The sequence below is a fragment of the Motacilla alba genome, chromosome 13, assembly GCF_015832195.1.
Source record: "Motacilla alba alba isolate MOTALB_02 chromosome 13, Motacilla_alba_V1.0_pri, whole genome shotgun sequence".
In the NCBI taxonomy this organism is placed as follows: domain Eukaryota; kingdom Metazoa; phylum Chordata; class Aves; order Passeriformes; family Motacillidae; genus Motacilla; species Motacilla alba.
In genome coordinates, this window is record NC_052028.1 from 10,230,662 (window position 1) to 10,248,732 (window position 18,071).

The following is an 18,071-nucleotide window of genomic DNA, read 5'->3' on the forward strand; positions in this document are numbered from 1 at the left end:
ACGTGTGAGGCACAGCAAGAAGAGGAATGAGAAAACTCCTTGTGAGATCTGGCTGTGACAATTAAGCTGCCAGATTTCTGAAATACTTTGCACATGCAGACACACAGATATACGTGTGTATGTATAGACTGGTATCCACACATATGTACTTTTATATAATATATATCTGAAACATTCGCAGATAGGAAGAATAAAAGTGAGGAAAATGGCTTGTCTGTCATGAAGTTAACATGAAACAGCAGCCTACGAGTCTGTCCTCAATTTCCAGCACTTCTTTGAACTCCAGTACATTTCATGTTTATGTTCCATTCCCATTTTCTGCCTCTCTCCTGTTATTCAGGTCTGTTGTTTTGAACGTGCAGCTTATGCTTACATTTCCTTCCACTGCCTTGCATTCTCAACAATCTTTTCTTTTACAAGTTCTTTTACAGTCAGCTAAAGAAATACTGGGTTTGATTGTGTAAAGCTCAGATGAGGGAAGGAGCATTTTGATTCCCCTGGGCGCAAGGCCAATAAAAGCTTTTGAACAATGCTGCACAGGACTGGAAAAAATTGGTTACTAAACTTGCACTTCCCTTTGCAGGCTGCTTGGCTCAGGCAGAGGGATTCTGCTGTGAGTTTGTGCCATTTGCTGTTTTCCTTGCTGGCCCTGCCCCAGTGGCACCTCGCAGCCCCCGCCAGCCCCGCGCCTGCGGGAACGCGCCTGGAGCCTCCGGGTTTGCTGGCTCAGGACCAGCAGGGAGCACCCCTGTGGCCACACCTCACATGGAGCAGGATTTCTGGAGAGTTTTACAGTCCCTCTGGGCCCAAGCACTTGTGTGTCTGCAGCCCAGAGGGGCTGAGCAGGAGAAGAGCACCATGAGGATGCGTAGCACCACCACACCCAGGTCCAGCCGCAGCCCCCCCCAAATGCAGGCATCCAACAAAGACCCTGAAATTACAAACCACACAACCCTCAAGCTCTTCTGTAGCCTCTCACAAGTGACCATTTACATTTAGGAACATGGTTTAGTGGAGGACCTGGCAGTGCTGGATTAGTGGCTGGACTCAACAATCCTAAATGTCTTTTCCAACCTTAATGAGATTACTGATTCTGTGACTTTACAATCTCCCCACAGTGACAATTTGGAGATGAGCTGAAGGACTGGAGGCATGTGCCTGTCCCCAGAAACCTGCAGCAGGTCACACAAGAAACTCAGACAGAGAATGGGGCTGGAGTTCACCAAGCACCATAACCACTGCTCACCCTCCTCCCCAGGACCCCAGACTTCACAAGATGTGCTGAACGTTCAACCACAAAAACAGTATCAACCAGTGCCTTTCTCCCCCTTTTTTTAAAAACACTGAAGATACTAGAAAAACATTTCCTTCCTTCCTTTTGGTTCTGGGCTTCCTTTTGTTTTTTCTAGCCCACATGCAACAGAAGCCAATATTCCTCCCCCGCCTAATGAAATTCACTTTTTTTTTTGGAGGTTTTACAGCAGGTATTAAATGCTTTACACAACAGCAGATGGGAGTTTCCTAGTTTTCCAGAGAGGGAAAGTAGTTGGTTCTGAGCCCCAGGGCTTTTAGCATGATATGGATCTGAGAGTCTTAACTTCCTGCAAAGAACAACCAAGTGAAGGTCATTTTTATGTGCTTTTAGGATTCACATTATTTTAATTTTCCTTTCCACATGATCTCTGTTGGAGAATGGCCCCTAAGGAGCATATCATGATAACAGTTCCTGGTGTAAGATCTAGAAACACTCCAGCATTCTTACATTCACTCTTGCTATACAATTTACTGTACCTTTTCTTCAGAGGAGACTGTGAGCTTGTCACTTGATATTAAACTGCAAACCTGGTCCAGACTAAGGCTAAGAAATTCTTCTCCTAGCATCACCTCAGGGAAGTGCTGCTCTGTTCAACAAACAAAAAGGGGGAACAGAAAATTATAATGAAATCCATGTTTTCAGTCAGTGGCAGGCCCACAGCATTCAGAGAACAGCTCTGAGCACCCAAAACAGACCCACAGCAGCTGTGAGTGGAGCACAGACAGAAACCAGCCTCAGAGCAGCGTAAAGAAACCTGATGTTATTTCAAGCAGCACCAGCCCCATGAAATACTTCCATAAATTATAATAAACTTTCTGAAAAGCAACTGAGAATATTCCTGTGGCAAATACAGTTAGACGTGGCAATTGAGACAAGGGCCAATGTCCAAAGGAGTAAATAACCTGGCCACCACAGCATCCACCTTCCCAGCAGTTTTCCCCTTTTCCACTTCAGCCTGCAAGTGTACAAATTTCTATTTCTCCCTTTTTTGCCTCCAGATCTCTCCATACTGTAACTCTGGGAGCCACTTGGAAACAAAAAGCATGAATATAACCCCAAACTGGAAGAATTATGACTGAGCATCATCCAATCTGTCAAGCTTTATATCTAGCCAAAAGGCACATGAAATAATCACTTCCTAAAAAATATTTTCTAGGTCAAATATGTCATTAGCCAGCTGCAGCAATTCTAGTTTTGCAAGAATTTCTTACATATACTGCCAATTTAATCTCACCTGTCACTTGCTAAGTCCCATTTATCTTTGGCTGAATTACAGAAACATGAATCTCAGACACTTTATCTGAAGCAGCTTCTTTCAAGTTCTAATTCTGTAGCTTTGAGAAGCTCAGACTCCTGTATCCAAAAAGCTCTCTCTGCAGCAAGGTCTGCCTCGAGTTTTCACATCTGCAAAGTGCTTTGCCTGACAAAAAGCAGCACCACAGGGACACGAGCTGGCATAACTTCCAGAGAGGAGATTTTTTTGGAGGAGATTTCTGAATAACCCCTCAGCAAAGCTGCTGCTGCAGAGTTGGGCTCTGGACTTGGACTCCCCAGTCACAGACCCTCCTTGCTCTACTGAGGACCAAAACCCCACAGCTAAGCCAAAGGCTGTGATTAAAAATAGCTGAATGTGGATAAAATTCAATACTCTGTTATGCTGGAAATATACATATGATCTGATGAACTCTAGGCCTTAAATATTTAAGAGGCAGGAAACACTCCCCACACAATAAGCTGGATGCACTCTGACTTCTGGGCAAAATCTCATATTCATTCATTCTGGACTTGCATCTGGCAGCAGAAAGGTATTTGAGCTCTCGTTATTAGTTGGAAGCAAGGAAGAATATTTACTGATTTTAATAAAGGAACTGGTGCCTGCATCAAGAAGGCTCCTTCACCTACTAAAGTTATCCATTGGCCAGAGCTCAGCATTTCTCAAGTAACTGAGCTCATGAATGCATGGACTCTTGAGCTTGGGGACTTCTGTCTTGGTTTAAAGCTGTTACATAAACAACACAGTGAAAAGAATTTTAATGGTATTTTTATTAATGGAGTTCCATTAACATTACATGGGCTGCTGTACTAACTGGGACCTATGAAGGCCAATAAAACAACAAAGCAGACCTTCTAATTGCCAAACAACCAAATAAATATACAGTGAATGCACTGCTTGTTGGGTTAAAGATTAAACAGGGCCTGGAAACAAGGATAATGAGATATTACAAGCAAGCTTTTATACAATTAACCATTCCTTCCAGGGTACCTTTTTCTCCAGGGGATAATACAGCCAGAGCAGCTGAAAAGGTTTTAGTTTTATTTGCAGGAGAATAGGGGAGGACTCAGTGGATACATTTTTATTCCACTGAGGCTACTTATGGTCCAATTAAGGACAAAACTGTTAAAAAGGAGAATGTTGCAGGACAGAGCAGGTGCTCTGGGAAAGAGCAGGTGTATGTGTCCCTATACAAATTATCAGAAAACAGAAAAACAAACTGGGAGAAAACTATCAGCTTCTCCCAAGCACAGGTCAAGGGCAACTCTGCTGGAGGAGACTGGAAAGTGCTGGGCAATTCAGAGCTTGGGGCTGGCTGAAAAAGCTTTACATTTATGACGTAGAGGAGAAATGCTGAAAGCCATTGTGTGCACCTACTTATTGCAACTAAACACATCCACTCCCAAAGAAACACGAGCCTGTCTGTCCTCCCTTGGGCTAAGGGGCCATTGCTGCACAGATCAGAGCCTCAGACTGCATGGCAATTTCAGCTGAGTGTTCCAGCTCCCACCCCAGGATTTAACTTTGCCCAGTGCTGTTTATTCCCAGGATGGAATCGCCCAGCAGTGCCTGCTGCTCTCCCAGGGCAGGGTCCATGGGGAGGACACCAGCACCAACACTGATCTGCTCAACAGGCACACCAAGAGCTTGCTAGGATCACGCTCAGGAACTGTTTGTGAGCTGAGATCCAGAGGATCAAACTTTTTTACCTCCTAAACTCCTCCTTTTTTACCTCCTAAGGTGCTCCCCTCCAACCAAACCGCACTTCACAACTTGCGGCACCACAGAACTAAATAAAGTATTCCCTTCCTGCTCTAAGACCAGAAATCTGAAGAGACCAAGCAGGCCATGCTCAGCCTCCGAGGTGCTGTGCCTGGAGGCAGGGTGAGCTGCACAGCCAGACCCCCTTCCCTCCCCTCACCTGCGTAGGCGTTGGCCTGCTGCAGCAGCTCGCTGCAGGCGTGCACGTCGGCAAAGGCGCGGATGCCAAGGCAGTTCGTGGGGTGCAGCTGGGACTGCAGGAAGTCACAGCAGTTTTTTCTAACATCCATCAGTTGCAATAAACTGGCAGCTGGCAACAAAACCTGCAAAGGCATGAGAGGTGAATGAAAGTGAGTAATGAGGAGTGATTCCCAGCTTGCACAGATTGGAGGCAATTCCCTTCCTGACAGGGACGTGTCCCTGTGGGGTTATGAGAAGGGAGGCTCAAGTCTTGGCTCTACCCATATTCCTGAAGAAGATCCCTGCTCTGAGACATGAAAATGGCTATCCTACACTGAGCTATTAGTAGAACTCTTCTCACAGCTTCTCCCCACAAGACCTCAAGGCAAAGTGAGGACAAGGTAGAAGCAATCACAGATGCTCCTGAATTTCTGGCTTTGCTGCAGGTAGGTCCTGCACACAGATTTTTTTTTTTCCCCCAAAGGGCTTTATATTATTTATAAGCATTGCCACGAGATTCAAAACCCATAGCAGCCCAGCAGTCCTCAAAACCCTGGACTTTGTTACTTCCAACAAAACCTTACTGGCTTGTGAGGAGGGTGCCCAAGCAGTCATGTAAGAGGGGTGTTCCCAGAAGCTCAAGCAGGTTTTGGTGACAGCAAGGCTCTTGGGAAAGACAGGTCCAACTATTCAAATCGGCAGCTCATTTGCACTTACACAAAATGCTGGGGACACTTGTGGATCATGGCTGCATCTGAAAATGAGGTACTGCTTTGTACCTCCAAAACTAAGCACAGAAAAAGGAGACAGAAATGGATGATGAATGTGACATCTACTGGGAAAAAAACACCTTTGAGGCCAATGAGAAGGACAGGAAGTGGAAAACAAAATCCATCAGGACATTACAGCCTGTGACATCAGCTACTTCCTTTCTTATGTCCAACAGCAACTGTAGACGTGTCTTATTCCAGCTCTTCCATAGCTCTGGCTGCCTCACACGTGTCCTTCCAACTGGGCATCTGTGCTCACCATCTGAGCACACATTTCCGGAAAGTTATTGCCAACTCAAAAAAAATAAGCAGCTGTTAAACAAAACAAATAGGTTAACAGCATTCACCTCTGTGGATCCTGATGGCAGCAAAGGGATAAAGATGTTCTCTCCCTGTCCCTGCCACCACAGTCCCATTTCACACCAGGGCAGGACACTCACAGCCTGCTCCAGGTCTTTCTAAGCGACCGCTGTGTTCCACTCCAGCCCAGGGGCTGACAGTGGCTGACTGCTGCCAAGCAGCCACCCCAACAGGCAACAATTAAAAGAGAAGCCAATTAACCCAGGAGCCTGTTTTGGCCCAGGCCTCTTGATGCCAGGAGCAGATTAGTTTGTGGCTTTGATTAAGTCAAGATAGCAATGCTCTAGGATTTTGAAACCTGGCTGTGAACCGCTTTCTTTCTAGCTGAACCGTTTCTGAACACCTGAGCTACATAAAGGCTTTGGGTAGCCAAGTCAGACTCCATGCAAACCATCTCTGGCTACAGACCAGCCAGAGCCTCCTCTGTGCACCCCTATCCATCCAGGATGCATCCCTGCCAGCCCAGGTGGGCTGCTTACCTCTGGTGCCTGGGATGTGGCCTCCAGACCAAAAGGAACTCACCATCCCCACATGCACCAGCCCCTGGACAAACCAGTGCTGCTGTCATGGCCTGTGCTGGCTTGAGAAGCAGTGCAGGAGCCTTACACCACTTCAGCCTTCAGGAAAGGGGCACTATCATACAGCACTTCTCAGAAATAGGATATAAAAAGCCTATCAAGAGATGAGGGGATTTTGTCTTTCTTGCTTCCCAGCTGAACGTCTCAACACTCATCTTGTTTTTACCAGGGAAGGCAAAAAGCAAGCAAAGGATTTCCGTGAGAACAAAGTCTGTTTCCTTTAGAAATAACAAGAGGAAATGCCCTGCCTAAACATGCAGCAGGACCAAACTGCAACCCCATTAATATCCAGGCAAGTCGCTCACATGGGTCTGGATTTGGCTTTTAATATTTGAATTCACCAGCCATGAACGATTTTGTGAGAGCTGGCTTCTCTACCAGATCTGCCTCCAAATCAAAAGTTTTTTGAAACCATATCAAAATTATCAGCTATTACTACTGAGACTGACTGCTTTGCTTAAGTTATGTCCAGAACTTCATCTATGGGATGTGTGTCTAGAGAGAGATATATACACATATAACATCTAGCTCACCAGAGAGGTATATACACATATAACATCGAGCTCACCAGCTGTGCTCTGCAGACTCCACGCAGATTTCAAGTTTCACACAACACTGCCTGGACAATTACTTCCATAGACCTTTGAGGTCTCTAAACTAGAAACATCTTTCAGCCAAAAGTGCTCTGTATAGATAAGGTTCATTAATGCTGGACTGCAGAGGCTGGGGTTAATTCCCTACTGTGACAGAGCCTTACAGGTAGCCTTGGCCAAAAGTTGACTTACATCATTCCTGCTCTGCAAAACTGAGAAAGGAGCATTTCCCCCAGGCAGGGGATGTATTAAAGCTTACAAGCAGCTTTGACAATTTGATCAAATTGGAAGCCAAATAAAAGTACTGGCTGCAAGCCTCAGCTGCACATCCAGGGCCACAGCTGGAACTGCACATCTGCCCAAACAGGAAGACAGCTCCCAGGCACCTGCCCAGGGGAACCCGTGACCAGAGAAACAAATGGATTTTGTGCTTGCAAGGCAGGTAAAATACCAGTTTTAAACAAGCTGCTCTGAACAGCACAAATAGTGGAGATAAAATGACATTAGCGTAATGTGGCTTCTGAGTGCAAGGGTGGCAATCAGGCTTTATTACACCCCAGCTGCTCCCAGGCTGATCACTTACTTCCACTTAAATGCTCCACCTGAGCTGAAATAGCCCAGACAGAAGAAGGTGTGACAGCATCAGGGAGGCAAAGAACCTTGTCAGGAGCAGGAGACGGCAAAGGATGTAGAGATGAGAGAGAAAACAGGGCAACAACCGGCAGCTTCCCTCCTGAGCTACCTTCTCCAACTTCAGACAGACCATCCCTTGGTTAAACAGTGAAATAAAGAAGTTAAGACATGCATCAGGCACAACACAGTGTTCTGGTGCCACATCCACAAGTTTCTCCTCAGTTTTCTATAAGGCTGAGCCAATGTAAAGACTTCCTATGGGTTTAAGGAAGGGCCCCCAGCCCAGAGGAGTCATCCCTGCAATGGCCCAGGAACCCCTGCACCCCAGGGAGATGCACAGCAAGGAGCTTTGGCACCAGGGAGGAACACGGCCCTGATTTATTGCTGAAAGGTGCTGTGCCTCATCCTGGGTTTGCACCTACTACAGCTGAAGCTTTTAGACTGAACAGGGGGAAGAGAGATGGGCTGGCCCATTTATAAACCCTTTATCATCAAAACTGCACTTGCCAGAGAACTCTCTTTCCTTGCTGTGAACTCCTAAATGTGCAGGGAAAGCTGAGGTGCAGAAGCACTTCTGAAACAGAAATATTGCAGCTCCTAGCAAATCTTTTTTCCTCTTTTCTTGAGACATTTTTATGACAATTACTGTGCCTGCAAAGCAGACAGGTTCAATATCTACTTCCTCCAGACAGCTGATCTCAGATTTGTTCTCCGTGTATGAGCCATATCTCAAACTGTGGCAGTACACAAGGACACCTCACACATGTGGTCCATGGCACATCATTCCTAACAACTTAATTGTGAACCACGTTAATCAGGACCTTTTCCAGGGAATCATTACAACCTGAATGATAATGACTTTCTTAACTGGGTCTTCTGAGCCAGTTAAGACAGCCACTTCTGAGGCTGCCTGCCAGTAATGAGGTGTCATAGGTAAGGCTGGTTGGGACACACTAAGGAGGGACTGTATTCACTGTCTAGAGCCAGACGTCCAGCTGCTTTCCCAGGACTGCCTAGGACAGGGAAGGGCCTGCTCCCAAATCTCTTCATTCAGCTCTGCTCAAGGACACCATGCAGAGCTTCTCCCTCACTGAGCTGGCAGGTTTGATATCAGCGTTGGAAAGCAGGCAGCATTGTAACCACTTCAGCTGCAAAACCAAGACCTCTTTGAAAAATTCAGGTAATTCATACGTTAAAAGCACCAGCTACCCCACACATGTAGGGAGCAGACCCTGTGCTCTGGTGTGTGTTTATGATTTCCATTGAGATCACTGAGCACCTGTGAAGTTCCCTGAGAAACTCACTTTAGGTTTTCCTTCCTTTCACAAAAACTGCATGATACAACTTCCTTCTAAATAAATGTATCACACTCCATCTTCAAATGAATGAGGTCTTTATATCATGCATATCAAAATTTACAACCAACCTCGACGTGGGATGCAACAGAGGAGGAACAACAGAAGGCAGCAGGTGTAGAAATCCCAGGATGGATTTTCCTGAAACTACAACACGACTGCAACAAAGACAGAAATTCTGTCTCTGCTCCATGCCTTCCAAACAAGTGGGAGGCTTAATCCCAAATATATGTTCACAGGTAAAACCTCTCTATCATCCATCATCCCTGAGCCCTCCTACTGCTGCACCTTTACTGCGTTGAAATCCCACTCTAAGAATGAAGCTCCAATAGATAAAGCACATTGCATTTGTTGGGGTAATTCTCACCCACGTACCCCAGCAGGGTTAGAAGAGAGTATTCCCTCCACATGGGCTCAGGATGAGCTGAAAATCCCCTTTGCCTGCACATCTGGGACATAATCTTGACAAGGAATTGGATGGCCACCCCCAGGAACTCACTCCATAGATGATGACTGGAACTGACCATACAGGCCCCTGGTACACATATCTATCCTTCCATAAAAAAAAAAAAAAAAAAAAAAAAAAAAGACACTGTGTCATTCCATTGCACAATCAGCTACAGAAATACGTGCTTAGAAAAAGAGTCTCACTTCCTGAGCCCATACCAGGCCTATAAAAGCAAAAAACAATACAGGTTTCTATTAGAAGAGAAACAACAAAAGAAGTTGTTAAAAGGCTTCTTGTTGTGAAGGGCTGGGCACTGTTCAGCATTCAAACAAGCCTAGGAACATTCATTCTTCACTCCATGCTACCTTTACTGTTCATCTTTTTCTCATTTCTATCCTGCTCTCATCTTATTTTTCTCACTGACAAGACAGTGTCTTTTCATTTATTCACAAGTTTTGATACCTTGGCTGCATCTGTTCAGTCAATGCCATTGAGCAACTTATTTTTTCTTTTCATAATTTCTACAATGACATTACCTGGCACCTGCACCCAGAAATTGCTTCTTCCAGCTACTGAGAAAGTCTGAAGAACTCCCCTAAAAAAGCATCCTTGCCCAGTTACAGATTCAGAACATGTGACAAGGAAACAGGAGAGCTCAGGAGATACCTGCTGGGAAAAGAGAAATTCTCACTGTGCTCAAGCAGGGCTGCAAAGAAACATTGCTGAAACAGCACAGACAGGCACTGCTGAGGTGTCCTTCCAGATGGATGGATGGGTGGGTGGGTGGATGGGAGGATGGATGGATGGATGGATGGATGGATGGATGGATGGATGGATGGATGGATGACCCAAAGCTGTGCAGCAGGAGGATGTGGTGATGCAAGGGACCAAACTTGCTGACTTCTTTCTAACACTGACACTGCTAATTCAAATGAAGGACTACAAGGAGCTCAATTTTTGTTGTTTTTAGCCTTCCCTTCATGTGAAACTTTCCAATAAATCACAGAATATTCACTTCTGTAACCTTTTCTTCTTGTGGCCAAAGGTGAATATTAACCTGTTTATGGCATTTTGTTCAGAGTAAAGCACCCAGGGACAGGATACAAATTTCTCTTTCTATTGGTTTCATAACAGAATTATATTAAATTCCATGAAACATTTTCAGCATGAACACTTTAAACATGTAATAAAATTTAAACTAGTCAGTTAATCTTGCAGTAGATCAGCTTCATTTCTTAGCTTCTTCTATGAATTAATTTACCTCCAGCCTGAAGAGCTAATACAGAGTGGATATTGAAATAAATGCTGCAGCAAAAGGACCTGCTCTACTAGATTGGGAAAAACACTTAGTATTCAGAACTTACATTTTTTTATCTTACTGTCTGAGAGATGAAAGCCAAAATGTAGCCAGGGATCTGCTTTAACTCCCTGCAATCCCTGGGCCACAGAAGGCAGGCTTTGGTTATGTTTTACTAAAACATATGGCTGTCTAGTAGCTCAGGAAAGGCAACACCTGGACTTTCACAAACCTTTTGGGCAGCATGGAGCTGCTCCAGCTCCCACAGCACTGCTCACACCCCAGTGCAGCTGGAGCACCAAAACTCTGCCCCGAGAAAGCACCTGGGGCCACTGCCCAAGCCCCATCCAAGGCAGGCTCAGCAGATCCCAAGCCCTGCACACCCCACGTGCCAAGCAGGAGCTTCTGGAGCACCCAAGGCCCAGCAGCATGGAAGGAAAGCAAACCTTTCCCAAAGCACGTGGACACAGCCTCCATATTCCCCACAGAAACATGACCAGCCTGAGGGCGTGTAAATGTGATTGCTCCTCCAGCAAGGGGAGATCCCAGAGGCACAAGGAGCTCCACCCCAGTCCCCCAGAGAGTGACATGCCAGCTCCTGATGACCCTGATGCGGGTCACACAGCAGACAGCCAGGCCAAGCCACCCACAGCTGGGTTTGAGTCTCAGTTCCCTTGCCACAATGCACCTTGAGGGTCTCCTCACTGAGGGCTCTCAGCCTCACTGCAGGCAGCCAGGCTCCACACTCCTGCCAGTGTGACACTGCCAGGCTGACAGCACTCCAAACAGCCACATTTGTAAAACCAGAGGCCAGAAGGGGCAAGAAAAGGCCCCCACAGATTTAGGTCATGAAGGATGGTGAAGGGCTGCACCTCAGGGGTTTGTCCAAGCTCCTGGACAGGGCAGCAAGAACCTGCACTCTGCCTGAGGTGTTGGAGCAGAAGAGCTCACAGCAAGAACCCCATTTCAAGCAGAACCAATCTAATTTTGCCATGTTAATTAGGTCAACAAAACTCTCCCCAGCATCACTGACATAGACTTGCTCCCCTGGCAATGTCCAAGTCAAAGTGAGGAAGGCAACAGGCTCAAACTGTCACCTGCAAACAAAACCAGACCAGCTGAAAAGCACGTCCACACACAAGCTCTCAGCATCCCTCCCAGACATCAGTGGCTAAGTGCAGAGCCTTTTTCTTACCACAAATACAAGCAGAGTCTAAGAAAGAGCTTTACCAGCAGCCACAGCCACGTGACACTTCAAAACACTCTTCCTGAGCACCCTGCTTTATTTGAAGGCTGCCTCTCAATTACTCTTTCCACTTCTGAACAAATATTTACCTCTCAGAAATTCAAGACAGAGCACACACACAAAAAAGGAAGAATGTCCTCATTTGAACAATGTATTCCACTCAAAGCTCTATGAAACAATTCAAACTACCCAGAAGAATTTAAAAACTAACAGCCACATTCCTCTGCCACGGCCTTAAAACATTTGACTCACTGCTTGTTTGAGTCTATCCTGACCTTCGACAGACTGACCCACAAGTCAGCACAGCTTCTTGGAAGGCAGATGCCTGCTCTTGTTACAACAGCTCCACACAAAAGCTAAATGCAACATGACTTAAGCGTGGGGAAAGCACTAAAGTGCCTCGAGACTAAACAGAGGCTGGAAGCAGCTCTTTTCAAGCTCAGCCTTTTACTTTGTGCAGCCTGAGGAGATCCCTCAGCCCCAAAGAACCTGTGCCTTGGAGTTCCAAGCTTTCCTCTTGGCTCTCCACAGGGCTGCAGAAGCAGACCCACCTGCACGTTCTCCTCCGTGACCTCGATCTCGGCAGTGTAGATGTAATCAATCAGCTTCCTCAGGGTCTGCCCATCCACGTCCTTGATCTCAATCTTCTTGGCCTTGCTTTCAGACATGTCTCCTGAAATTCATTTGAAAAGGACAGTTACAGTTTGCTCTGCAGGACCCTGCTCCCCACACATCCAGCACATTCTCCTGGTGTCTGACTACAAGACTGCCTGGCACTATCCCTCAGCACTGAAGAACCACCAGGGAGATTCCCAGAACCCTTCTAATGCCACCTAAAAAACAACTCAAGAGATTGAGGACACTGGTGTAAAACAACATAAATCAATAAATGCAAAAAACTCAATTTCTTGACAGAAAAGGACCTGCCATGGTTCAGCTGCATTCAAACAAATATTAGAGCTAAAAATAAATCCCCAGTATGTCCCTCAATCATGCCTCAGAACAGGGACAGACTCAAAGAGACTTTGGATGTGTCTTACAAAGGCCTTTGAGAAATACAGTTTTATATCTATTTATTAATTTTTTTAAATATATATATACATATAGATAGAATGAATATGAATGAATATGAATTAATATGTTAAAACAGCAACATTAGAGTATTTTGTGGTATACCCTACATTAAAAGCAGTGCAGTGTTATTCTTTTTCTTTAGAAAGAAGCTGAAACCTGCTCAGGAAAACAAGCACACAGGCCAGCAGTTACAGCCAGCATGCAGCAAGCCTCTCTCCTAAATTACCCTGCTGTAAGCTATCCATCACTTACCCCTTGTGCAAAGCATCCACACTGAAAGATGCAGTTCTCATCTCTCACCTTCCCATCCTCACACCTCTGGATCCAAACTGCATCCCTTCCCCAAACCCATAACTCAGAAGCACGTGGAACTAGAGCAATAACTTCCTCCCTGAATACACAGGTAAAGCCCCACAGCTGTGTAAGAGCCTATTCATGACCCAGAGCTTTCTGCACACCTCTGCACTCCCCATGCAACAGGAGCACATCAGAGGAACAAAAACATGCAGTGGGGAGGAGAAAGGACTCCCCACGGCCCTTCCAGCATCCCCACACATGCTGACCTCACCCAGGAGTTAATCACCAGGATCTCCACAGAAAAGAAAGAACAACCTCCCAAGAGGAAAGAAAATGATAGGTGGAAAAACAAAGTTAAACAAAGGAGAGCATGAAGAAATGTCAGTTCTTAAACCTGGGCATGAATAATCACTACTCTCAGAAATCCGGTGACTCAGTACTGCTGTGGGATTAAGTGGAAAAATATTTCCTGCAGCCTATAGAAGTAATTACAGCCTACATCTCTGTGCAGCATTCCACAGGACGTGGCCAGGCACAGTAAGTGCACAGCACACAGTCAGATGCCAAAGAGGGCCCAAGCTTGAGCAAAACCTGGATCCTGCTAATTGAACTTTGCTGACTTTCCCTATGTGAATAAGGTGGTAAATAATAGGAGTGGGGTGGGACCATGAGTGTTAGAACAGTCAACAACGTCCCAAGAACTGAAATAATATTTGCCCCAAATTCAATTTTTAAAATTGAATAATAAAATGTTATTCAGAGAAGCTCATGAATACAAATGTACCAGTACAAAGGGATAAATGACCTACATTTGGGAGGCCTTCAAAGCAGGTAGGACTTTTTAATTGACAAAATGTCATCTTCACACAGTTCCTCCCCCTAAAAAAAACCCCAAACATCTCCAGAGATGAAAGAATGCCTCCGAGGACAGCCCAGTCCCTATCAGCCCTGTGGTGCTGGAGGTGCCTGTAGGGAGCACCCAGTGAACCCCCCTGCACGAGGAGGGTGAATGGGACCCCGAGCCCTGCAGGACCCTCAGAGTGGGGAGGGGCTCAGCCACACACACCCAGAGATCGATGCAGAAACAGCCTGATACAAACCAACCTGATACAAACCAATCTGATAACATCATCTCTCGTGCTGGCCTCCATGTGACACAAGCAACAAAAATAAAAGCTGTGTGGGCTTCCCCACCCACCAGCAAGCTGCCAGCCCTGCATACCAACAGCCTCCTCTGGCTCTGCTGCAGGACCAGCCCAGGCAGCCCCGGGAGGGTCCCGTGTGCTGTGCCCACCTTTGGACAGGATCTGACTTGGAGTCATCCAGCCCCTCCAGCTTGTCACAGGTGGACAAGTCTCCAGTGCTGTGGAATGGGGAAGCGCCTGGAGACACCAAGGGAACCAAGGCAGGGGTTGGTGCAGACCAGGAGCAGGCAACAGACCCAGGGCAAGCCTTTGGAGCAGCCTGTGGGCAGCTGAGTGCTGGATCATTCAGGGCATCTCATCTCACATCTCTTCAGAAAAAACCCTGCACCTTCAGCACCACAAAAGGCAACTCCTAGGGTGTTTTTTACAAGTCAGACTCCAGCCCTACCTGACAGCTTAATTACAGAATAATTCCAATCAGTAGCATCTCTCATACGTGAGAAAGGGCTCGCAGGAGGCTGCACAGACCCTGTCCCTGCACTGCTGCAGCCAGGCAGACACAAGGGATGAGGTGAGAGGGAGCAAAGGCAGGCAAAACAGGCAGGGTGGCTCTGAGCAGACCTCTGTAGGGGACAGACTTAGCAGATACCAGCCCCTCACAGAGGCATTCCTTTCCTACACCACACTCAACACCCAGCAGTGCCTTTTCCACTCCCCTCTGCTTGTCAGGGCAAGAAGAGAGCAGAGCTCTGTTCTGTCACAAGATAAACCACACTCCAAACTGCAGCAGCCCATGGTGCTGTGTTTACCCAGCACAGCAGCCCACCCTGTTCCTACACATTGCAGTTCCAGGGCAAAGCCACAGCTTTGGCTGTTTCCTAGGTCACAGATGTGCTGAGGGAGCATATGAGTGCACTGGATAACAAAACCACAGCCTCTCATACATGGGGTGAGTGCTTTGAAGCAGCACGTAAGACCTGCAAGGGAGGTTTCTGCTTCCTCCTTCAGCACTTCCAAAATTCCTAAGGTATCTGACAGGAGCAGTCCTAGCAGTGTCACTGAAGTATTTGTTACCCTTTCTGAAATGATTGTATTTTCTTCTAAACGGACAGAAATTACTGTCCCAAATCATCCCCACAGAATAGTGCCAACAAGGACCAGCATCCAAAATGCTCTAGAAAGCCAGCACGCAAGGGACAGTCAGGAAGTGCTGGCCCCATCTCTCCTTCAGCAGTGGAAGATACAAATGGAAAATGTGCCTTCCCAATTTCAGACTTTCCAGGAATACTTCAAAGAGAAATGGCTAACCAGAGGACACACATGGCTTAGGAAAGACCCCAAGGTCATCACAAGGTCATTCATGGCACCAAAGTCAGGGCCAGCTGACAGTGACAGAGCCTGCAGAGCAAGCAGTGGTGAGCTGTGGGTCCCAGTGTGGCTCCTACTGCTCACAGCTCCACACCGATCCCTCACTCCTGGCACTGCTGGGGGACCCCTCCAGTGGGAATTCAGTGTGCACAAGCAGCTCCTGCAAATACCCCCACAGTGCCACTGAACCTGAGCCTTTGGCTCTATCTGTGCTGTGCAAAAAACCCAAGTTACAGCACCCAGCTGGTGCTGAAGGTGTGATTTTAAACCGTCCCCTTGCAGGGAGTGAACCCCCGTGCAGCTGGAAGGAGATCACACACTCTCAGAGGGGGATCCAGACCTTGGGAACTGGGGGATAGCTGGACTGAAAGCAAAGGGAGAGCTGGTCTTTGCCTGACCCTCTGGCCCCAGGGACTTGTCAGGGGGAGGGGACAGGCAGCTGCCGAGGCTGTCACCCAGCCCAGGGCAGCCACATGATGGGTTAGCTGATTACTGTTTAACTCAGAGTGAGGGATTACACGGCCCAGAGAATTCCTGCATGGAAACATGAGCAGCCCTGCACCACCACCTTCCCACTCAGATGACCTCTAAGGATCAGAGGGTTTTTCCAAGAGTTTTTCTTTATTAACCTCTTCATCAAGAACAAGCAGCACAAGTTGTGTTGAGGTGCTTCTGAGCAGCGTTTGCTCCTCTGCCTCACCATGCAGCCAGCACCAGCTGCAGGGTGCAGCACCCCAGAAAACACAAATGCTCCCCACCTTAGCTCACCACACTGACAAAGCCACCATGGGGAGTGTCACATCTCACCTCACATTTTACACCTGAGGTTTTCTCCCCACCTCCACCACAGAAGGGAAAAAGCTTCACTAACGACAAGCTGTTTCCTGAGAAACGCTGCATTCTGCTTCCAGCAAAATGAATTAAACTAGGTCTAATCTCAAGGCTTTGAAAAGGAAGAAACAAGGCCCAGACCACAAGCAAATGAACATGAAACAGGGAAAAAAGCCCTGAACCTCATTTATGTTGGAGCTCAGGGGCAGTAAAAACCATTCCCTGGGGTGTACAATCATTTTCTTTGTATTTGTCAGTTCCTATCCTGGAAATGAGGGCAAAGAAAGGGAAGGAAGCTTAGGAGTTTCTGACCACACTAATTTTACTAGAATGACTTAAATAAGCTGCTCACTCCCCTCCTTGAGGACCGACCTAGCTTTCTTTGGGTTTGGTTTTTTTTTTTGCTGACAAAATCTGGGCACAGCCTTTGAAGGGCACCTGCTCCAAGAATCAGGTGATCAGAGCAGGAATTTTGTCCTCTTCTTCCTTTCTGTCATTACCAAAACACACTGGACTGCAGCAACTCACCCTGTTAAAAAGCTGGGCTGCTAAAACACACTGGGATCAGGAGAACAACGGTGTTATTTCAGGCAGCAGAAAAAAGTGCCATGGGAGATTAAACATCTGTGACTGCCAAATCAGTATCGGCAGGACTGAGCCTTGAAACTACAACTCCTGTGCCAGCAACTTCTTTGATGTGCACCATGAACATTTAGGGCACTGAACACGTGCTCGATGGTAATGTTTTCATGATCCAAGGTCTTGTTAGGGGAAAAAAAACTAACACATAAAGCAGTGAGCCAAACTCCACAGCAACCTCACAGTGCCCCACATGCTATCCACTCACCCCACAGGAATTAGTCAAGGGTGACCAGCATCACCCATCAGGTACAGCAAACGACAGACCCATCTGTGCCCCTTCTCTCCCAAGGACACCCTGTCCAGCCTGTGCTGCAGCTCCTGACAGAGACACAGCCCGAGGGCTGGGGACAGCAATGGCTCGTTCAGCCCAAGCCCTGTCTGGGGTCACAAGCAGTACCTGTAAACATGGCACAAAAATAAGGGCTGCAGGCTGCCAGCACCACCCGGTGAGCTTCCATCTCCACGCTTTCGGCCACAATCACCACATCACACAGGAGCCGCTTGCTGGGGAAACACCAGAAAAGACAAAGATCATTTCAGAACTCCCTGTCAGGCAAAAAGCTGCATCACTACAGACTGAAAAAGTGGAAGACCCACCATTACAGACACAGCACCTGAGCTTCTGCCAAATCCCAGGGGAAGGTGCTCTAATCCTTCAGTACCAGCTCCTATCGCTGTTTGCCTACAAAGCAAAGCCTGAATCCTCCTGAGGCTGCAGCCCTGCCTGTGCTTCTGCTTTCCCCAAGGGAAAAAACCTGGAAGCCACATGAGGCATACATGCTGCCCAAAGAACAAAGGAGAAGCAGCTCCTTCACCTCTCAAATAAGCAGGGCTTGGAGGAGGCACAGAAGAGCTTAAAGATTTGGGCACTACCTGGGGCCAGGCTCTAGTAGATCTATAAGACA

General features: G+C 47.0%; 1 protein-coding gene across 6 annotated transcripts in view; it reads right to left on the reverse strand.

Annotated features, from left to right (window-relative positions):
* KLHL3 (kelch like family member 3) overlaps nt 1–18,071 on the reverse strand; it is a 49,038-nt gene that overhangs the window by 20,526 nt on the left and 10,441 nt on the right. For 3 of the 6 annotated variants that reach the window (XM_038150005.1, XM_038150004.1, XM_038150010.1), the window contains exons 3-6: nt 17,564–17,670; nt 12,361–12,482; nt 4,510–4,672; nt 1,792–1,901 (exon numbers count right to left, since the gene is read on the reverse strand). In XM_038150005.1, coding sequence (XP_038005933.1) covers nt 1,792–1,901; nt 4,510–4,672; nt 12,361–12,482; nt 17,564–17,670 — 502 coding nt within the window. The remainder of the gene's footprint in view (nt 1–1,791; nt 1,902–4,509; nt 4,673–12,360; nt 12,483–17,563; nt 17,671–18,071) is intronic. The other 3 variants (XM_038150008.1, XM_038150006.1, XM_038150007.1) reach the window with 1 other exon arrangement.